General features: G+C 43.4%; 3 protein-coding genes across 3 annotated transcripts; 2 read left to right on the plus strand and 1 right to left on the minus strand.

Moving 5' to 3' along the window:
- On the plus strand, window positions 1-6,223 carry slc5a1 (solute carrier family 5 member 1). Its single transcript, XM_026340566.1, has 15 exons — window positions 1-182; window positions 619-690; window positions 1,001-1,105; window positions 1,273-1,332; window positions 1,455-1,559; window positions 1,657-1,762; window positions 2,236-2,316; window positions 2,424-2,632; window positions 3,091-3,226; window positions 3,373-3,480; window positions 3,577-3,727; window positions 3,841-4,009; window positions 4,888-5,103; window positions 5,208-5,307; window positions 5,392-6,223. Exons 1-15 carry the CDS (start codon window positions 45-47, stop codon window positions 5,604-5,606), a joined length of 1,971 nt encoding a protein of 656 aa, XP_026196351.1. The 5' UTR covers window positions 1-44; the 3' UTR covers window positions 5,607-6,223.
- Window positions 6,224-11,314: 5,091 nt separating this feature from the next.
- Window positions 11,315-18,292, plus strand: rnf208 (ring finger protein 208). Its single transcript, XM_026340362.1, has 2 exons — window positions 11,315-12,099; window positions 16,082-18,292. Exon 2 carries the CDS (start codon window positions 17,156-17,158, stop codon window positions 17,930-17,932), a length of 777 nt encoding a protein of 258 aa, XP_026196147.1. The 5' UTR covers window positions 11,315-12,099; window positions 16,082-17,155; the 3' UTR covers window positions 17,933-18,292.
- A 1,175-nt stretch (window positions 18,293-19,467) lies between these two features.
- Window positions 19,468-22,734, minus strand: si:dkey-106l3.7. The gene is made up of 6 exons (XM_026339906.1): window positions 21,905-22,734; window positions 20,890-21,042; window positions 20,629-20,791; window positions 20,425-20,507; window positions 20,216-20,301; window positions 19,468-19,931 (listed from the first exon to the last, which is right to left on the minus strand). The coding sequence occupies exons 1-6, from the start codon at window positions 22,541-22,543 to the stop codon at window positions 19,844-19,846; spliced, it is 1,212 nt and encodes a 403-aa protein (XP_026195691.1). The 5' UTR covers window positions 22,544-22,734; the 3' UTR covers window positions 19,468-19,843.
- Between the last annotated feature and the right edge of the window lie 123 nt (window positions 22,735-22,857).

The following is a 22,857-nucleotide window of genomic DNA, read 5'->3' on the forward strand; positions in this document are numbered from 1 at the left end:
TAACACTCTACCTGTTCTCCGGTCGGCCGGTCCTCCATTGAGACATGTTTGGAGATTACTTTGGATTCTCCTTTGTAAGGAGCAATGCAGGAAACAGCACCTCCAACGTAGTCCTAAACAATCCAGCGGACATCTCCGTTATTGTGATTTACTTTTTGGTCGTCCTGGGTGTTGGAGTATGGGTGAGTTGTTCTTGTTGTCTCTTAGTTGACCATTATTTAGAGCCACTGAATAGATAACTCTTCACCAGCTGTGAGAGTCCTAGTTAGTTTGAAGTCGTTTGATTTATTTTACCACCTTTACACCTGCACTTTGAAGTAAACGAGATATACTGGAGTGAACTGATATGTGCAGTTACAGCGCTTTATCAACCTGGTTTAATTGTTTTACAGCCGATCAGGAGATTCTGCATATTTATGAAAATTATTATTAGTAATGCTCCTTTAAGGCGTTTTTAATCTTCATGCAATGACAGTGGCTTTGTTTTCCTCTTTTGAACATTTTCCCAGCTGCTGTTTATCAAATAAAATGTAATCATTAACAAACATGCAGCAACTTGTGGGTGAGTGTCTGTTGCATTTGTGTGATTCTCTAAAACATGTCCCTCTCCTGTTGCAGGCTATGGTTCGCACCAACCGAGCCACAGTCGGTGGCTTCTTCCTTGCGGGGAGGAGTATGGTTTGGTGGCCGGTGGGTATCTCGCTGTTGAGCCACTTGAGATCATGCTCTGACTATAGTCAACAGTCATCTAACAGCGATAGGGTGCCCCTGTGGCTGCAGACACACGCTGGCTGATCATTTCTTTTATTGTCTTGTGTAAAGTGGTAATGGTGTGGCTTATAATGAAAGCACTGACTTTTACCAGAGTGCTTAAAGTAAATGGATAAATCACACAATATGATGTTATCCTGACTGAATGACATTAAAGCTGAGTCAGCTGGAACCTTTTTTTCTTGTCAAAAAATAAATAAACTGACAGATTTAATCATGCACTCCACAGATTGGAGCATCCCTCTTTGCCAGCAACATTGGCAGTGGCCACTTTGTAGGAATTGCTGGAACTGCTGCAGCTGGAGGAATAGCTATCGGTGGATTTGAGTGGAACGTGAGTGATCGAAGTCACTTCTTACACTAATGTATTTCTAACCTGTATCGAACATGTTACTGGTTATCTCTGTCAGACGAGCTGTTAAAGATTATTCACACTGCAGAGGATGAAAAGAACCAGAATGACAAATGTGGCATCAAATATTTATTGCTTGTGTGTTTCAGGCTCTTATTGTGGTCGTCATTCTGGGATGGCTCTTTGTGCCCATCTACATTAAAGCTGGGGTAAACAGAGCACACAGAGCACACACTGAACAAAACAAAAACACATAGTCTTTATTCTTATACACATTGATAAGTGGGAGGCCTTAAAAGTGTCAAGTAAAACAAATCATGGATGTGTTTAGGTGGTCACCATGCCTGAGTACCTGAAGAAGAGGTTTGGAGGACAGCGTATTCGCATCTATCTTTCTGTGCTGTCCCTATTTCTGTACGTCTTCACCAAGATCTCAGTAAGTCACCGTTACATGCCACATTTCTAGGAAAACACTGTGTGAATATTTAATGGTCTTGATTGAAATAACACGTTCTCGTCCCCTCTCCGATCAGGCCGACATGTTCTCCGGTGCCATTTTTATCAACCAGGCTCTTGGGTTGAATATCTACTTGGCTGTCATCCTGCTACTAATGATCACTGCGCTGTACACCGTCACAGGTCTGTCCACTAAAGATGTATTCACTTCCTTTTTTCCACTGAACTCAGGAGTCAACATTTTACTCATAAACTACAGCTAAAAGACTTCTACTTTACGAATGACATCATGCCTGGGGGTAAAGTCTCCTCAAGACCAAATGTAGAGATGTGGACACACAAGCGCTGTCCCTCCTCCTGTCCAGATTATCTGTGCTGTGTTATTGTGGTTAATTACCCATGGACTACGATAAGCAGGAAATGGCCTTCTGTTACCGCTCTGTAATAGTGCATCCACACCCAAACTTGGCTTTACGGGATGAACTGAGAAAGAGCCCTTACATAACACAACACAACACTGAATATCTCAGTTGGTGAGATTATTGGGATCAGTGTACAAAATCAAATCCCTCCAGTAAGATCAATTATGTACTTTAGTGGACACTTTGAATGAAAAATATAAGAACTGACGACATTTTGCACATATTGTTTCTCAGGTGGACTGGCTGCAGTGATCTACACAGACACCTTACAAACCGTCATCATGCTTGTTGGATCCTTCATCCTCATGGGCTTTGGTAACATTTAGCTTTTTTCAGTTGGTTATTGTGTAATCATAAAATTATGTTTATGATTTATCATAAAATGTACTTAAAGTGCATTTAAATTGTTGTTATATCTTCAGCTTTCAATGAGGTGGGAGGCTATGAAAAGTTCCAGGAGGGCTTCATGAACGCTGTTCCTTCTGTCACGACTAACATCAGTGCAGAATGCTACGAGCCTCGGGCAGACTCCTTCCATATTTTCAGGAATGCTATCACAGGAGACCTGCCGTGGCCTGGCCTGGTGTTCGGACTCACCATTCAGGCCGGTTGGTACTGGTGCACAGATCAGGTCAGTCAAGCAAATGGGCAGTGACTGTGAGCACACAATACTTGTGCTGACTCAGTGGCGGCTATTACAAAAATCCATCGTCATAAACTCACAAACACACAAACTCAAATGATCCCCACGGATTTGTACACACATTTATGCGCCTTTATATTGCCTGTTTTTGCCAGACAGCACTCAAGCGTTCTGAGTTGGTCTGCTTTTAGGCTTTAATGTACTCGCAGAGACTGAGATAAGATTACCAGACAGACTAACGCTGCATCTCGCTGAAGAGCTACATGCTACTTCAAATGCTGAGCGTCCAGCACACACAAATGCTTAATTCATCCCCTTCATCCATAGTCAGTTATCAAAAGGGAATATCCATCAACAAGCATGTCCAAATTGGCTTCTTTAGTAACTAGTAGGACTGTTCATTATATTATGACAATATGGGTCTTTTCTGAACTGTTTTTCTGCAGGTCATTGTCCAGCGCTGTCTCTCAGCCAAGAACTTATCACATGTTAAGGGAGGTTGCATCTTATGTGGTTACCTAAAGCTGCTGCCCATGTTCCTCATGGTTTTCCCCGGGATGATCAGCAGAATCCTCTACGCTGGTGAGTGTAGTGTGTTTTTTTTTTTCAAATCTAACCAATTAAACAGTGTTATTTTTATGTTATTTTTTATTTATTTTCTGCATGAAAGCATGGCTGCAACACATCTTCCTTAACGTCCTGGTGATTTATTCTTATCTTTATTCCAGATGTGGTGGCCTGTGTCGACCCAGATGAATGTAAAAAATACTGTGGTGCCAGTGTGGGTTGCACCAACATTGCTTATCCCAAACTGGTGGTGGATCTCATGCCTAATGGTGGGTGGCTGAAGAGCTTTGTTGACTGACCTCTTTCTTCTACTTTTATTCTTCTCATCTTTATCTTTACTCTGTTACTCTTTGATTCTATTTCAGGTCTGAGAGGTCTTATGCTGTCTGTGATGCTGGCCTCTCTGATGAGTTCACTTACCTCTATATTCAACAGTGCCAGCACCCTCTTCACCATGGACATCTACACTAAAATTCGCCGCTCTGCCAGTGAGAAGGAACTCATGATTGCCGGCAGGTAAAACACATATTTAGGGGTGTGTTTCATTTGCTTTCTGCTGATTGTTTGTTTATCAAATTACTGCCTAACTGAATGTCTTACTAATTGCCAATATTTCCACGTATGTATAGAGTGTTTATCTTGGTCCTGATTGGTGTGAGTATAGCATGGATCCCTGTGGTGCAGTCAGCTCAGAGTGGTCAGCTCTTTGACTACATCCAGTCCATCACCAGCTATCTCACACCACCCGTTGCAGCTGTCTTCATGCTCGCCGTCTTCTGCAAACGCGTCAATGAGGCTGTGAGTGAATTTTCATTGCAAACACTAAATAAAATTGATATAGTGAAATATATTTCCCGTTGCATAGAGTCTACAGACACAATAGTAAATGCGTGAGGCTGGACTTTGGTACAGTGGAGCACTGAACTACGAGCCAATGTCGGCTTAAAGTTTGACAGTTTTGATGATGGTACTAAGTGAGAAGTGTTGGGACATCAAAACTGATGGTAGCTGAGACATATCAGTCTGGCTCAAAATGGTGAACTGACACTGCGGCACGAAACTGTTAACTTTATGTGTTCGAATGCAGAGCGTCATAAAGATCTTTAACAATTACAAGCCAAAGGTCTTTGATAACGTATTTCATTATCCTGCGTCCACTAGTATCTTGTGTTAATTGGCCACCAGTTAAGTAATTGAATACTAAAATCATCATCATCACATTGTACTCACATCACTCACACTCGTACGGCCTAAAAGCCTCAGCTCTCTCCCTCCAGTGCTTCCTCACGTCTTGTTGATAATAATGTATAACAGGACCTGTCTTGCATTGTTCATAATTTATATTTCATACCCTGTGTCTGCTGCATGCACTGTGTGTGTGGTATTTGGGGGAATTTTGTAAAACATCCTTAGGAGCAAGGTTATAAAGCAATACCTGAGAAAAATTCTTTCTTAATACCACTGTTATAACTGTACAGTAAATATGAAGCTGAAGCCTCACAATTCTGTGCAAAGATAACAAAATCAATCCATCACCACTATTTATTATATTGTTTCTTTTATGTTTAATTTAAACAAAAACGTGAAAGGCGTGAAACGAACATATTGCCAATTTACTGAAGGATTTTGTGGAAATCCGCTGTCCGCCTGCTTGACACTTTTCTTTCTCTCCTCAGGGCGCATTTTTTGGCCTCACCATTGGCTTGTGTATTGGCCTGTGCAGGATGATAGCTGAGTTTGCTTTTGGGACAGGCAGCTGTGTTACCCCCAGTAAATGTCCAACGATCATATGTGGCGTCCACTACCTCTACTTCTCCATCATCCTGTTTGTTATCTCCTGCATCATCATCGTGGGAATTTCTCTAATGACCAAACCCATTGAAGACAAGCATGTACGTGACTGCTGCAAGATAAGGCTGAATTAATTATTATTATTTCCCTGTATGTGACCATTCAGTGTCGTTTCGTTTCAACATGTGTTGTATTGTTTGTCTAGCTCTATCGACTGTGCTGGAGCCTGAGGAACAACGAGGAAGAGAGGGTGGACCTTGAACAGGACGACTGGGTTGACAACAACAATTCTATGGACATAGAGGGTAATCAGCAGAACGACAGTATAAACACACACATACACACACACCAGCGATTGTTCCTCAATGCTCTTGTCTCTTCTATTGCAGAACCTGAGGAGGAACCTGGTTTCTGCAAGAAGGCAGTGATGTGCTTCTGCGGCCTGGAGCAGAAAAAAGCCCCCAAGCTGACTCCAGAAGAGGAAGAAGAGCTGCAGAAGAAGCTCACAGACACCTCAGAAATGCCTCTGTGGAGGAACGTTGTCAACGCCAACGCCATCATCCTTCTTTGTGTGGCTGTTTTCTTACATGGATTCTTCGGTTAACAAAACTAATGACTATTTAAGTGACAGCTTTTTTTTTTTATAAATGTAATTTATGACCACATGGACAGCTCGCAGCCCTGTAAACAACATGAGTGCATGTGAATTTATCATTATTACAGCATGTATGTTATGAATGGCTACTGAAACATATTTATACTGAGTATGTCTACAACTTTAATCAACCGCTGTGCACAGGCCTGGTGTACGCACATTGGGGCATTTGTTTTCTTTTTCATTTCCTGGTATTTTGCAGCTGAAGTAAAGCAGTAAACCAGTACTGTAATATATTAACATTCACATGTCAGTAACTGTTTCCTGGTACCTACACAACTGTACGTAGGTCATCCATTGTTGCATGCAACTTTTCCTCATTCTTTGTACTTTTGCTTCTGTAAGACTAGAGACTCATGCTTGGCTTCACGTGAACAGACTGTGCTGTGCTGCTCGCAGTAGTGGGAATTTATTATCTATCTGTGTGATAACAGAAACACATCTGTGTTCACGTGAACTCGATAAAACAATCACAATGCATTTAGTGCGGTATGTGTAAAACTTAATCATCATGACTCTCTGTAGAAACTTGTAATGTAATAACTGTGCATGATGTAATAAAAGCTTACGATGTAACAGCCTGTTGTGGAGGGAGAATCTGTTCTACAATGTGGTCCAGGTGTGTTGAACTTGTCCTTTCATTTTCTGCCTCCACAATGGAGGTAGTGAAAGGTGTAAAAGGTCCTCTAAAACTGACATAGTGTCCGGCAAAGTGCCCAAGCTCTAACAATGGCAAGTTTCTACAGTGGTCGCCACAGTGAGATACATGCTATTCCATGCTTTGTAGGTATTCAATTCACACACACAAATATCTACTGACTTCCTGGGAAAAAATGTTGATGGCAGACATTTCTTTCTAAAATTTCTGCATTCATCTGTTACGTACTGTATGTGTAAAGGGAGCATCACATATTGTACGTCACTGGTGGCGTGGACTGAGCCCCAAGTTACTCGAGTCAGACAGTGAAGAAGCAGGAGACCGTACGCACAGTCACACACACACAAAGGCAATCAGTGATTCCAGTGAATACAAATATTCATGTTGGCTGAATATTTAGGTACTTCAATAAAATAAGATGTATGAACTAGATTCACAGTAACACTTATGATAACAGTATCAAACCTGGGACTCATTGACATATGTTTTGGATCACGGTCTTGCTGCGTGGAGATGTTACTTCCAGTTAGTTTTGATGCATGTCTCTGCAAATTGGCAAATGTCTCCTCTGAATAAATTCTGCTACTATCAGCATCATGGGTTATTGCATCAATAAAGATCAGCGTGTTCCACGCCATGCCAACCCAAACAAGACACCACCTTCACTGTGCTTCATTGATGAGCTTGTATCATTTGGTTTATGAGCAGATCCTCCACACGTTGGCTCTTTCCATCAGTCTGTTAGAGGCTAATTTTGGTCTCACCTTCCCATAAAACAACTGCTCTCTGTTCCTGCTCTCACAATACTTCTGTCATCTACTGTTTATATCTTCAGCCAACCTGTTGCTCAGTACGCCAGTGGTTTCTTTGTATTTTTCCAAGACTTGCCAAATTCATATTGTAGTTGTATTTATTCCAGTGTGCAGTGGCTTTGATTGTTTTTACCACTAGACAGCTCTATGTCTCCATGTTGATTTCTCCTTTCTAAAAGTAATTACAATCCTCAAAAGGTTTATATTGAATATGAAATCCTTGAACTAATATAAGAACTAATCTGAAGCATTTCCAAGCATTTGAACTGGAGTAGTAAAAATTCAACAACATAAACACAACCATACAAAACACAAGGTCTATCAACAAAGAATGTACGTGGGTGTGCGTTTTAAATAACTGATGTCTTGAGACTAATAACAACAGAGAAAACCCTCTATTTATGGAATTTGAGATTGAAGATTTTTTTAATTCTTCTGATTAAACTATCTATCCACTGTATATGTTCATAGATTGAACTAGATTTACCAGTATCTTTATATTCGTGCATAAAATAGGCATATAAAGGACATATCAACAACTATATAAGACTTGCCAGAAATGTCAGTCTAGTGAAGTGTTCAGAGATGAGTCCATTATCATCCCACAACAAACGCAGCAAGGACACTATACTGCAATAAGCTAAATCAAAATCTGAATATGTACACTTCACTGAGATGTAATGAATTCTTCACAATGTGTCCTGTGATCTTATTAGTTTACCTGTAGGGGACATAAATTGTCCCTGGTCGGAGTGGGTGTTTTAATCCAGGATGCCCTTTAAATCATAAGAAAACTGAGACAAACATAAACAAACTGTCAGCGATTTAAAATAGATGAGAATAAGTTTTTAAAATTGTTAATAATTATTGTAATTGTTACCATATTCTACAAAAGCCTTGTTTTCTCTTATGTGTGCTCAAAGTCCACAAGTACTGTCAGTTCCCAAATGCATGCACCTTCATGTATGTTGTTTTAGGTGTTAATGAATAAAAGGCATCTCAGGGAGGAAAGGCCGTGAATAACTGCCGCCCTTTACTTCCCTCTAGTGGCTCACTGTTGTCCCTACTGTGATTTGCTGGTAGCAAGTTACAGTTTTTTGCATTTGCTTAAATCCTTAAATGGCTTAAAAACCATTTTCAAAAAGTCGCCAACACACAGAGTGAAACAGAAGATCAGTGGCCACAATTTTCTAACACTAACAAATCAATCAAAACATGCAACAAAAGCACATTTTTCTTTGAAACAACAAAACTTGTGGCCAAAAATACTACAAAATACTACAAAATACTACAAAATACTACAAAATACTATAAAAAACTACATGCAGCTCTCTGTATAAACCACTTCAGTCACTCCTTGTCTTTTGCTGACACTTAAATATAAATATGAGACATATTACAGGGTTATATTATTTTGTCCTAGTGTGATTTTACTAGAAATAACAAACTCTGCTGCACTGTAAAAATAGATCTACTTTAGAGTTTACTTTAGTCTTTGTACTAAAGGTAATCTGGTCTCTGGATGACATGCAGTACTTGATTTGGACAATGATGTAAAATATGTGCGAAAGCAGTGGAAACATGGTCACACATTTGCAAGAAATAAACTCCTGTTTATTATTTCTGTTAAGAAGGTGATGATGAAGGCCGAGTGGATTCCAGTTTCACTGAGCGTCTCTCAGCAATTGAGAAAAAACTGTAATTTCTGGTGAAAGTTGTTCTTCCTGAAGTACACAGGATCACAATCACTGTTGATGACAAGCATGCATGATCACGCATGAGACCTCACCCGTTCTCGTTATGACACTTTTATTGTCTCTTATCACTAACTGCTCTTAATGTACACGGAGTGAACAGCGGTGGTGTAGCCTTGAATAGGTGCACTGCTGTTGAATGATTTACAATTTCTGCCTTGGACTTGCATGCTTTGTTCTTTACAATCTTATCTCTTTAATCCACGCCAGTTCTCCAGCAGCTGCATATTACTTATCTGCTTGAATGATACGTCTGGCAACGATTCTGCTGAACTGCACGATTAAGCTTAACAAACCACGCTCAGTGGCTAACATGGTGGCTTGTGCCAGTCTCAGCAACAAGAAGAGATATTTTTATGTTACAATTCTGCATCCCATGCCTCAGCCGCCTTTACTTGATGTGATGAGTAATGTGGGAACCAGACCAATTTCATTTCATTGTAAGTTTTGGTTACGCAGTGGTGGGTAGGCTGCTAGGTAACAGGTTTGTAGACTGTGATAAAATGAAACTGTGCAGTATTCTGAACAAATACAAGCACTTTTGAAATTTCTCAATTATAATACAACACAGTCCACATTTAACATCATGGTAAGTAAATAAAGAAATCAGGGGGACAAGCTAACATGGGTAAGACTCAGTGGCCTCCTAGTGGCACAGTAAACTCACTGTACGGCTCCTTGATTATAATACAAAGGAACTAAGCATACACTAAAATGGTTCCACATTTAACCTAAAACATTTCACACATAACACAGGCCCTGAAATAATTTACAAAGGTTACTCTATGTACTTGAGTGTTGCAGATCGTTAGTGTAATTCCTTAATCACAGCCACAGTAGGACTGTTTCTCTGCAACATAAAATGCTATTTCTTATATAACGAGAACCTCCTCATATGAAAGTTGGAGAGAAGCAGGCAAATAAAGTGTTAATTACACTCCAGTCAGACATTAACGTTTTCAAGATTAGAGCCCCCAAATGTTATTAACAGAGCAATATCATGAATTATCTCCAGTACACCTACTAGAGGACCTAGTTAGGCAACAGAGATGATATAATTTAATCATAAAATATGATTCTTTGTTTCTAGGGGGATGTTGATGTTATTGGGAGTTAGTTGGAGGCAGGATTTTCTGGACTGAACATCAGTGGCATTGCACCTTTCTGCTTAGTCTCCTGATCTCGTTGTCCTACTAGCTAACTGTGTAAGTCTCCTGTTCCTCATAAGTACCTCTATACTGCACTTTACCTCTTAAAAACAACAGTGGGAACATTTCTGAAGGACACACAGTGAAGACTGTGACTGCTGATCGCTGCTGAACGTCATCTCAGCACAGCACCAAGCTAACCTGGACCAGTCTAGTCTGTCCACTGTGCAGCGACAATGACCTTCACAATGACCTCCCAAAGACCTTGAAACTGCATATGAGCACAACATATATATAAGTCATGCAGCGTTGTAGGGGTTAGTTTGAGGAACACACGTTGTGACTCTTTCTCAAAAGTCTGAAGTCTGAGGATAAAGTTTGTGGAAACCAAACATTCCCATTATCTATGATACCCTGCGACTCACTGCCCTTTTCCTCTTACCACGTTGTGCTTTTGAAGCCCACATTATGTAAGCATAACCCTCTTACATTGATTGAAAATTCACATCCTGTTTTTTTTTTCCTCTGTGATCTGAGGATTATTAGTTGTCATGAAGGCTCGAGCAGATGCAAAACTTATCAGAATCCTCGTTATGCAACATCACTGCTTGTGCAGATCTGTGGCGGCAGCTTATGATGCTGCCTTCAAGTCTCTGAGTCAATTTATAGAAACGAAGCAGTGTCAAATTTAGCAGTGAAGAATTCTTTTTTTTTCCTTTACAGATGACTCTGAAGAAGGAATGAATACAAATTACACCCCTTTGCTGTGTTGATAATGTTTTTGCTTTGCGGCTGTGCTCGTTGGAATCGATTTCTACAAATATAAATGCGAAGAATCTGACGGTCCTGTTTTTCCTAAGCAATTTAAGCTTAGTTTGTTTTGTTTTCTCTGACGTCCTGGACCCTATTAGATCTATTTACAGTATTCCATCCTCAAATGTAACCACGTATGTGTGTGTCTTAGCGTTGGATATAGTGTGATTCATGCTTCTGTGTGCACAGCTTTTGTATCTCAGGGGGCCATGTGCATGTTTGTGTACAAATGTGTGTTTGTAATGGTGTGTATGCATATGTGCTCTCTGACGTGGGATGGGGAGGGTGGGCAGCATTGTTAACATTTCTCATTGGCTGAAATATTTTTCTCTGGCAGCTAAAAAACGTGATCCTGCCTGCAGAGGCACTGCAGTGTGTGATGCAGCTAGAGAGAGAACGAACAAGAGGGAAATAGAGGGAGTGTGTGTGTGTGTGTGTGTGTGTGTGTGTGTGTTTGAGACAGAGAGAGAGAGAGAGAGAGAGAGAGAGAGAGAGAGGAGGGGGCAAAACAAGCCACATGCATAAGGAGGGAGCCAGAAGCACAGAGACAGAGTGGGAGAGAGAGAGAGAGTATGTGTGTGTGTGTGTGTGTGCATCTATGTGTGAAAACACTGCGCATGTGTGACTGTGAGGCAGACGGAGGAGGAGAAAGAGGAGGAATGAACGGCAGCTGAGTTGAGACGAGAGGTAACAGCAGAGGAGAGGGATAGAAGGCAAAGAAAGGGTTACCTGAAGAGCAGAAGGAAGAGACGGGCAGGCAGAAATAGAAGAGGGACGTACACGCAGAGAGACACAGCACAGAAGCTCAGGTCACCGCACAGAATAAGCTGAATACCTATAGAGGCTGAAGTAGATTGAGAGACACAGAGGGATGGAGAAAGAGACACCAGAGGGAGACGCTCAGCCACAGCTCGTCAGAGGAGGAGAGGGGGTAGGCTGGTAGAGTGAAGGCTGAAGGCTCCAGACAGAAGAGGAAACGAGGAGCGAGGGATGTGGTGCACGACAGAAGCAGCCTGAGACATGACGCATCCACCTTGCAACAGCTTCCTCCATCTTACATCTCCTCCATCTTTTCCTCCCTTCACTGCTGCGTGTCGTCCGTCCCGCTAGACCAGCAGGGAGAGCATCTCTGGTGAGACACCCCCCTCCACCCAAACAAAGACACTGAGCGGCTTGGTTTACCCTGGTGGAACAGCATCAACAACATCGACAGCAGCGAGTGAGGAGGCGAGAAATGACTGGAGCAAAAGCAAACAGGTGAGGACGAGGGAAGGCTTTGCATCCATTTCACGGTGAAGATGCCACGGTTTTCCTGTGCGTTGATCATATTATGCATCTGTGTGATCGGTATGTTGCAGATCTGTGAGGTGTGGCTACTCTGCGTTGGTTTAATACTCGTGTTCTTTTCTTTTGGTCCCTCTTTTTGTGAGAACATAACAGAGCGAGGTCTTTATCTTTGTTACGCCGAGCTGTCATTTGCATGGATGTTGCATCATGGCCATCCATTTTGCCGACACGCACACATGGATGCATGAATGGAGACACACATACTGTATGTGCCCCCCCCCACACACACACACACACACACACACACTCACACGCCTGCACAGCAGCTTATTTGCACAAGCCACAAACATGGGTGAAAAAAAAAAAAAACTCTGAATAAAGCGCGATGATGTGCGTTTTTGGGTGTAGGTGGAATCTTGTGGGCGCAACGTCTCTGGCGGTAATGACGTTTGACAAACCTCTGTACAGACAGACTGGGGGGGGGGGGCAGGGGAAGGGAGGGTGGAGGTTATAAGGACAGGGCAGGAACTGCCTGTTCTGTAGTTGTCAGCAGCACTGAGGCATCTCTATATTGGCCATACATTGGCACTGCAGTGAGGCTGCTGGGTACACCCTGTTGTGATTGCATAACTGCTCCTTTTGAACCCCCCCCCTTTCCCACATGCGAAAGCTGCACGCTGAAGCTGCTCCATCTCACACGGCCCAAATATTTTGGCCACCTCACCGCTATCTCCCGAGTCCCTCCTGAGCTCACACAACATCAACAGTGCTGTCCACCTTAACCCAGTGCTGAGGCGCCCGCCTTAAAGAAAATCACCTTAATCACTCGAGGCACTGTTGTTGCTGAGGAGCTGAGCGTTTGCTGAAGCTTTCCCTCATAAATCTTCGATGAGCTCTGTGTCGGGCAGAGCGATGCTGGCCGTTGCTTTTATTTTTCTGCCTGCGTGCAGCTCTGCCATGTTGCTGTTGGAGCTTACATACACGGGAACAAAGAGCACTTGGCTGTAATGAACTGCGAAGCAAAATGGCTGATGTCTGCCGTGAATGACAGCAGGCTGAATTATTAAAAACAACACCTCCCCTCACGCTCGCTAAGCGCTTTGTGCCCATGCGAAAAACACAAACATCAGACTGCAAAATGTCATGTGACAACATGATGCATAGGATGATGGACTGACATGAACATGAAATACTGAATCCCTGATTTCCACACAAACAGAAGCAAATCTGAGGTTTTATCCTGAGGTCATGCGGAGATCCTAACACGTTACATAATCCAAATACAGCATAATATCCCATAAAAATGTGACGCTTTTTAGCAGCCAGGGTACGAATGTGGATACACATCTCAACATAGCTGGAATACCTCAGCATAGTTGGTATGCGGTCGCTGAGCCTCTGTTCTGTCTAGGCCAACATACTGGACAGATGGACGGACGGATGGATGGCTGGATGGATGGATGGATGGACGGATGGATGAATGGATGGGGGGAAGAAGCAACAGACAGATTTTCATTGAGAGAAAAGAGTGAGAGAGACAGGCAAGAGGACAGAGGGGTGTGCAGGCTCTGTATGACTCATTCTGTGACTATTAACATGGTGCCCTTGTTGTGCTCTCCAATCGGCACAGGTGGAATCGATCTAGTGTGATCATGAGAACATGCACACAGAAAGTGTGTGTGTGTGTGAGCGGATAGGAATGTTCTAGGTGTGTAGTGTTTTTCTTTGCGTTTGTGTTTGTGTCAGTGCGAATAAATGTAGGATGACTGATGCGTTCCCATTTAAAAAAAAATAAATATTTCTTTTAATGGCTCCTATCTGCTTGTTATCTGTTTGTGGGCTCACTGGAATGTAAAGGGTGGTGCCGTCTATGTGATGGGGAGGCGTCCGAGGATGAGGAGGTTTTTAAGATATGTGTGTGTGACTTTACGCTGAGAGCAGCTCTGTGTCTCTCTGGTAATGGTTTGAGGAATTTGCTCGTCAGACAGAGTCTTCTGACATCTCTGTGGTCAGCTCCCCTTCTTTCTCCTCGTGCTTGTGATGAATAGGTCAAATGCCTGCCATGATTTCATTAGTGTAGTAATTACTCAGCAGGAAGAAGATCCAGAGTTATGTGCACAGACACACACACACACACACACAGGCGCACATACTCTATGTCAAGACTGTGGGAGAGCTGCGACAGTTTACACTGCATTAATATGGTGGCCGGGTCAGAGATGAACCCCTTACATAACTGGAGAGGGCTCTGCCGATTAGGAGGAGGCTGCGCCAAAGCTGGCCCATCAGCAGGCAGCCTGCATCAGTTATCAGGCCTTTTCATAGCACTGTCACCAAATTAGAGGGTAATTTTAGCTGCTTCATCTCCCCGAGGCTCAAAGTCTGGTTACTTTATCAAGTCGACCCCTGACACTATCAGACGGAAGCAGTTCCACAAGCTGTTTATACCCACAACATCAATTCAAGACTAAATGTTAAAAGTCTAATCAGGACAAACATTTTGTTCTTTTGATCAAACACACACACATTAGATCATATCACTATAATATATCATTATCTGGATGGAAATAGCAATACATTTTATTTTTGCTCGAACATTTCATCCTTTCAAACATGAACGAGTGCACACTGCATGTGCAGGAGAATGTGGAAAAACAAAAGCTATTTTGAGAGAAGATGGGATGATGGGATCGTGATGACTCTGGCAAACAGTTTTTGCTCGTTTTACTGTGTGCACTGTGCAGACAAAGAGCAAACGTGTGCCTGCTCGGCCAGTATGGCTCGCTGCATCGCACGAAAGTAATGGGCTGAAGCACTTCCGCCTGTTAGGTGCATCTCTCTCATTCGGTGTGAATCTTCAGCAGAGGTTGGGGGCAGGAAACCACAGAGAGGTGCATAGATAAACAAACCATAAATAGAAACCAGGACCAGCTCTGAGCTCTGTCTCCCTCCCTTCCTCACCATGTAGGTCACCTCCTGTGCTCATTCTTTTTTTTTTCTCCTCTAATGACTCATCACTGTTGACAGCTGTGTGGAGAACGAGAGATGTGTCATCCTCCTTCTTCGCTTGGTTGGCAGCTATTGTTTTGGTCCGGCTGAACAGTTTTCCTCCGTACACTTGTTCTCTTTTCATAAACCCACACAGAGAAAGGCATAAAGCCCTGCCTGCAGATTGTAACCCGTTCCCACGCATGTTAGAGTCTAACTGACGCAACTCGCGATGACGAGCAGGAAGAATGACAAGAGCGGGACCGCAACATGTGTCACAATCACCGGCTCTAAAAAGGCCCTGGCTTTGAGTTCAGTCAGTTACCTCCTTTCTGCAGCGCACATTTTTACGTGTGGTACATCCTGTGGTCGCACCAGAGCAAATTCTCTACACATTTAGTGTGCCGATACATGTTTACAAATGATTTTAGCAGAGAAAAGCTTATATTCATAATAAAGTGGCCCCATAATACATGACATTACATACATGAGGAGGCAGGGTATCAGCTATAACTATGACTTCAGTGTCAGAACATATTAATTAACACCTCCATGACAATGTCAACAAACTGATTATAACATGACGGTAGACGTCTATATTGGATTACCTTAGACTGCACCACTGTACCTAATTAAACGACCACTGGGTGTTTCTTGTATCTATCTCTTTTTCCCTGAATTAGTCCAAGGCTTAACACATTTGCAGTGGGAGTGCTGTGTTTGTCATTTTTACACCTACACAACATTATCAGGGCCATCTTCTGACTTTGCAGCACACCGATAATGTTTAGTCAAATTAAAGGTGCACAATCTGTGGTAACGAGATACTTTTCTACATATATCTACATTATAAGTAAAACTCAGCAGTCCACGCCATTCACACTTGTGTAAAAGTCATTCATAAATGTGTGTATCAGGGCAGAAATGTAAGTTTCTTATGTTCCTCTTTTTCCTGTTTTCACAGGTACACGGACCAAAGGAATCACATTTTAAGTCTGAGCCACTGAAAAAGGGAGACAAGCACAGAGGCATCCTTCAGACTGTTATTACTGCTCAGTTGGGAGGACTGTTTGAAAGTTAAATCCTCCACCTCTGAGGAATTCAGGGGCTCTGAGCTTGAAGGAGTCATTCCAACAGCTTTCTGGGGCATTATATGACGCCTCCCGAAAACAGACCTCCTCCCTCCTTATCAACAAGCCGAGGAGAGGGTCACACTGGGTCACCTCACCAAATAGGACCAAAAGCAGAGAGAAAGGCTGGAAGTTGTTCTTTCTTTTTTTTTTCTCATGCACTCGAGTCCGTGTGCAAACACAGCCGCTGCCAAAAACAGGAAGTTAACCAAGTGTTAAGCGAGAAACACACTTGAAGATAGTTTAGAAGTCAAGAGTTTCCTTGGCAGGCCACACGATCCATATTAAGACAATACCTCGTGGACCTTTCTGAACTGTGTGTGCTCAGTCCCCCTCTGTCTGTGAAAGCAGAAACCTGTACTGTATGTATATATGTGAGCATCTGTGCGCTTAGAGTATTTACGAGATTATTTATTGGTGTTATCACTGAGTGGGAACGTATCTTTGTGCTAAACTGTCCTTTTGTGTGTGTGCGGGTGTGCGTGTATGTGTGTGTTTCTGCAAATAGCCATCGTAGACAGCACAGGAACATCAGCATAAGTGAGTTCACACCACAAAAAAAAAAAAAAAACTACCTTTCAGTAGTCAACACTGGTCAGACACTGTAAGCTGGACTGTTAACTCATCTCTACACATCAGCTGTGACACAATAAGAGCTGCAGACTGTGGTGCTCTGGCTGAGCTCTTGTATCTGTCTTCGCCTCATAAAGACTCAGGCTGACAGCAGCGCGCACCAAGGGGATCTCTGAGGGAAACATGGAGGCAACCATTCGTCCCCATGTCCCCTCGAATGGCTGACTTCAAAGAAGGACACCAATCTTTTTTCTCCTTGTGAAAAAAACCCCGCAGGGGTGTCCAGCGCTGATCAGAGCCACAGCTGCTCTCTCTCTACCTGCAAAAACGTGCGAATGTCCTGCCTCCGGCGCCAGCCCGTCACCATCCCCATGGACACCGTTAAGATCATCCAGTCGGAGAAGTTCCCCAGGGAGTGCCCTGTGCCCGTCACCCAGCCACGCTACGCGCCCCCACCCAGAGTGGCATGGGACGGCGGAGGTGAAGGCGAAATTATCGTCAATCAGGCCTGCAGTGACTTGACCCTGGACATGACGGGGTCTCCCCGGCCGATGGTGTCACCTCCGGCCCCCGTGACGCGCAGGGAGCAGAGCTTCCTGGCGCAGCGCAAAACCAGTGCCAACGAAATCTGCTACCACCAGTTCCACTACAAGATGGAGGACGTCATCGTCAACCAGTACGTGCTGCGCTCCTCTTCCACGTCCTCCTCCACGTCCTCCTCCTCCTCCTCGGGACCCGTCATGCCCTGCGAGCCCCTGGACTGTCCCACCTGCGGTCACACCTATAACTTTGCTGGCAAGCGTCCGCGAATCCTGTCCTGCCTGCACTCGGTGTGTGAGGAGTGCCTGCAGATCCTCTACGAGTCCTGTCCCAAGTATAAGTTCATCTCCTGCCCCACGTGTCGGCGCGAGACAGTGCTGTTCACCGACTATGGCCTGGCTGCTCTGGCCATAAACACCAGCATCCTGAGCCGCTTGCCCTCGGACCCCAACGGGCCCGTGCAGTGGGGAGGGGACGCCGACCGCAGCTGCTACCAGACTGTGCGTCAATACTGCCAGTCAGCCTGCACCTGCCAGATTGCCAACCCCTTGTCCTCCTGTGGCATCATGTAGACAAGGGGAACACTGCAGGCATGACTCGACGCTGCCCCCCTCCCCCCCAACACTGTTTCCATGTATAAGCTCTGCCCTGTCTGCCAACCCCCCCTCCTCAGACACGTGCATTAAATAAATCCCTCCACAGATGTTATCTCTATATATTTAATAGCACAGATTGATGCTGTGTGGGACTAATGGATGCTGGTGGTTCAATAAATAGTAAATAAATGTATTTTATGTATGGACTGGAATCCTATTCACCCTCTCTCGTTTGGTTGGACGTGTTTGTCATTGACATCTCTTTACATGGGAATGCCAGGGGAGGTGTATCCCCCCAACCTAGGTGAATAAAGAAATAAATAAATGATAAAAGTATCTCTGTGTGGCCTGCACTTGCTATTCATCAGTCTACAGAGTCATAGAGAATATTGGCTTCATTTAACCACTATTAATGATGAAACTGAACACAACATCAAGATTAACAGAAATTTGATCATTATTTATAATAAGGAGTTAATGGGACTGTGAAGTATTAGTAGGGGAGAGTGTAGCCAGACAACACAGGGTGGTGGTGTGAAAAATGACTATGGTGGTGAGGAAGATGAAGAGACCCAAGACAAATGATAAATGGAAATAAAGCTGACGAGCAATGAACAATGAAGCTGTGTAGTGGAAGCTAGGCTTAGGGCAGAGGTGAGAATATGTGAGTAGCAATATGGTTTCATGCCTAGAACAGATGCAGTATTTGCTCTGAGGATGCTGATGGAGAAGCAGCTGCATTGTGTCTTTGTAGATCTAGATCCAGTGTATGACAGGGTGCAGAGAGAGGAGTTGTGATACTGATGAGAAAGTCTGGAGTGGCAGAAAAGTATGTTAGAGTAGTGCTGGACATGTATGAGAGCTGTAACTCAGTGATGAGGTGAGCTGTAGGTGTGACAGAGGAGTTCAAGGTCGAGAGAGGTCTGCATCGAGGATCGGCTCTGAGCCCTTGTTGTTTGCTCTGGTGATGATGGTGACAGGACAGGCAGAGCTGGAGGTAGCAGAGCTTCAGATGTTGAGGTTCTCTTTAGGAGGGACGAGGATGGATAAGACCAGGAAGGAGTCCATCAGAGGCACAGGCCATGTCAGATGTTTTAGAGATAAAGTCAGTAAACAGATGTTGAGGGTGCAGCTGCCCGGCAGGAGGTCTAGAGGAAGACCAAAGAGGAGATTTATGGATGTGGTGAGAGAGGACATGAAGCTAGTTGGTGTGAGAGAAGAGGATGCAGAGGATAGGGTTAAATGGAGGCAGTGATAAGTAGTTGATGGATTTAGTTATTTTTAAAGCAAACTGTTTCCTAACTGGGAGGTGTTGACTTTAAGCTGTTGGAAAGAATAAAAAAAAAAAAACAACGTGAAGGGGTTACCTTGGACTTTAGGAATTTGTGATGAAGACTTGCTGCTATTTTCCAGTGGATTAAACAATTTATGATAAACAGTGGCCTGTGGGGGATAAAAATAGCCTGTTCATATTGAACAGGAGAGTCAACACATGCAGAGCGTTATTAAAATGTTTATCATATCTCATCTTTAATTCATATGTACTGTAGACTCATAGCAATACAGTTTATGATGTTGATTGTTGATACATTTATGTATATTTTTTATGAATTTAAGTTTGACTGTTACAATATTTTATTTAATATTTGTCATAGTATTTTATCTTTTTAGGACTGTTACTGTTATGTGGCAGAGAAACAAACTACAATGTGTGTTTATTTCATTCTCTTCACAGCTTTATAGAACATGACACCATTTAATCAGCAAACCTTAGACACACGTCCATATAATGGACAAATAAACTCTGCAAATAGCTACATCACAAAAACTGCAGTGACACAACTCAAGCCAAAGAGTCCAAACATCACAAAAGACAGCATAGTCCATTTATTCAGGCAGAGTCTTCCCTCTCTTCCTGAACAGCTGGCTTAGCCGTCGTCGGGTTGAGTTTTTCGCCGGTGACTGCATCTGTTGGCTGTAGAGATAAAAAATTCATCAGACAGAGCTGAATTAAGACATTGTGCAAACTGAAGAGCACTGCAGAGCAGTGTAAGATATGTTTCATAAAAAAAAAAAAAAAAAGAACAAAATGTTCAAGGGGAACATTCACAGACTGAAAATGCCTCTGCATCTACTGTGCATTAGGTCCGGACCAGTGCGTCAGTGTGGCTGGCTGCCATGTTGGAACAGCACACACATTCCCTTAGAGCACCATGCATCACATTAGTTTGATAAAACTGCTCTTTTACATCATCTCACCTCTTCGTAGACCCATCTCTTCGCAGAGATCCGATTTTTAACTTCCAGTTCTTTTTAGGTTTAGTTGTCTCCTCTGTTACAGATTCCTGAAAAGGAGAAAATAACATTAAAATGAAAAGACTAATACACATGGCACAACGCACGCATTCTTCGGCTGGTATTTTGATGACCTACATATACATGATTCAGTCTATTTCAGCGTATGTTACCTGCTTTTCATAGTCTTCCTCTGCTGTTTCCAACAGGTCATACGTACTCAGATGCTGCCCTCTGCAGTCTGTATTCAGTTTTCCTTCATCAAGCACACAGAAACACAAGACTGTTTATAAGAGTGATGATCTATTTGCAAGAATATGTGAAATATGCTGAACACTTCTCTAAGACAAGCTGACAACAGGTAGAAGATGACTCACTTAGATGCAGTGTTGTAATAGTTGTGTCTGAAACTGATCTCGGCCGAAAACATCCGTAAGGGTAATTCTGCCGCTGGGGTTCAGTGGAACTGTGTTCTGCATTCTCTGTATTTTGAAGCCTTTCACATGAAGACACTTCCTCCTCTGCAGCTTTAAAGTCCCTCTGAAAGAGAGGCAAGCAGTGGGTTAATTCATATGAACCCTCAGCGTCAGCTTCTTTGCATGATCGTCGTCGCCTGAGCACTTCCTCTCCTGGCTCACCTCCAGCTCTTGGTGTTCCTGGAGGGCATCTCTCTCCATCTGTAACGCTCTGTTTTGCATCTGTTGTCTGGCAATTTCCTCCAACATTTGACACACCTGTTCCAGGTACATGAGCCCGGGACTCAGCTCTGTCCTCTCCGCTTCACAAAGGCCCTGAGCAAATCATGAAGCAAGAAAAGATTATCGCATTAGACCACTAGGATGTTTTAGAGAATTTGAGAAACCAAACCTTTATAATAACTTTGAAAAGAAGAATGAAATGATAATAATATCATAAATAATGATAGCACCTGCTTGTTGTCATTCAAGGAAAGAAACAGCGTGCACACACCCACGGACTAAAAACAACACTAATACAGATACTAATGGTACATAATCCTGTTGTTTCACCACCTTCTGTGTTGTCAGCGTGAACTCATTTTCACCCACTGGCCACACCCACCCACACTGAATGTGCAGAGGAATGTTTATTCTTTTACATTACTGATTAAAATCTCATTTCAAATCAAGACATTTTTGCTGTCCGGTTATCAACGTATTCATCAAAAAAGCAACACAGTGATCAACCACCGCCTGTGACCAGCCATTCCTCTCATGCCTGTGGTTATAAAGTCACCTGGGCAGACTGGTTTCTGATCCCTCGCACTGGAGACAGACTTGACAGGTCACACACATGAAAGAGATCCTGAATCAGTAATAACACGCCAGTACTACTTTAAATTAGAGAGAAACTTGGCAAAGGCAGACTGTAACCTTCCCTTTAAATACAGGGAAATAGAGGCCTTGTTACACATGCGGGACTCCTCTTTGAGGTTTTCCCAGTGCAGTTACACCAATGCCGTGCAAGATCGCACATGTCACGGTGACTGAGTGAGCACTGAGGGTTACAGTTGGAGGAGATAACAAATGTATTTTGACTAACAGGAAGAGACACCGTGTGGCAATGTCTGCATCTCTTCTGCTTTTAAAAACTTTAAAACAAAGTGTTGAAACACATGCACACTTTTTATCTCACCTCTGATCTTTGCTTGACACAACTCATAGACGACTGTCGCCTCCACATTTGTGACATCTGCACATTGGATGCTGATGAGTAGACTGTGCTCCTCTGACCAAAACTCTGTGACCTATGACCTCTGACTAAGTCAGATGCGTGCCGCTTGGGTAGTAAAGACAAGCGAGGTCGTCGCCTGAGCACTTCCTCCGCAGTGAGGGGCTCTGCTTTGAGATATTTAGAGTCGGTCCTCTGCAGTGCTTGCTCCACTTTCAGGTACAAAGCAGTGGAGTCCTCCTGAGCTCTGCTGGAAGAGAGGTGAGGGGATGAAGAGGAGGATGAGGAAGGTGCAGGAGACAAGGGGAAGGGAGACTGTGATGTTGAGGCTGGTGTGAGTTCATCACTGTCTCTTTCTGGCGTAAATACATCCATGCCTACATTATCTGTTGAAACAAAGCAGGATGCAGCAGGAAGCGATGTGTCCGAGCTGGCTGTCTCCACTCCAGAGTCCAGTGATTCTGAGCACAGGTTTGTCCTTGCGTTGGAGGAAGGTACAGGAGAGTCTTCATCGATATTCCCAAGCAATTCAGAGTCAGAAGCCAGATTTGCTTCAGTCACCCAGGTCTCCATAAGATTTCCAAAGCTCCTGTAGAGATTCATCTCACCTGCTGCTGAACAAGAAACCAGCTTCAACAGTGCGCGCCGGCAGTCACTGAGGTGAACTGGTGATGTAGAATAGAAAATATCTCCTTTGAGCCGCCTCTGTTCTTCACCACGCCTCTTCCCAGTACCTGTCCTGTCGCAGCACGGAGCTGCATGTTAATACCCGCTCTTTCCTGTCACTAAATACTGGGAAAAGAGTGACTCATCTGCAGCGTTATTTGCAATATTAGATTTGTCCTCCCACCTGTGAGAAATCCGAGACGAGAACAAGTCCTGACATTGTCACACAGATTTTCACCGGGTGTATTTAC

The sequence above is a fragment of the Anabas testudineus genome, chromosome 22 (genome assembly GCF_900324465.2).
Source record: "Anabas testudineus chromosome 22, fAnaTes1.2, whole genome shotgun sequence".
Taxonomy (NCBI): Eukaryota; Metazoa; Chordata; class Actinopteri; order Anabantiformes; family Anabantidae; genus Anabas; species Anabas testudineus.

Excerpts from the sequence above, each read along its gene's own strand:
- slc5a1 (XM_026340566.1), top strand. The coding sequence starts at position 45 with ATGTTTGGAGATTACTTTGGATTCTCCTTTGTAAGGAGCAATGCAGGA. Across the intron at positions 1,333-1,454 it reads CCATCTACATTAAAGCTGGG|GTGGTCACCATGCCTGAGTA; the intron begins GTAAACAGAGCA and ends GGATGTGTTTAG. Across the intron at positions 1,560-1,656 it reads ACGTCTTCACCAAGATCTCA|GCCGACATGTTCTCCGGTGC; the intron begins GTAAGTCACCGT and ends CTCTCCGATCAG.
- rnf208 (XM_026340362.1), top strand. The coding sequence starts at position 17,156 with ATGTCCTGCCTCCGGCGCCAGCCCGTCACCATCCCCATGGACACCGTT.
- si:dkey-106l3.7 (XM_026339906.1), bottom strand. The coding sequence starts at position 22,543 with ATGAATCTCTACAGGAGCTTTGGAAATCTTATGGAGACCTGGGTGACT. Across the intron at positions 21,043-21,904 it reads GTGTCAAGCAAAGATCAGAG|GGCCTTTGTGAAGCGGAGAG; the intron begins GTGAGATAAAAA and ends TGATTTGCTCAG. Across the intron at positions 19,932-20,215 it reads AGAGATGGGTCTACGAAGAG|CCAACAGATGCAGTCACCGG; the intron begins GTGAGATGATGT and ends TTATCTCTACAG.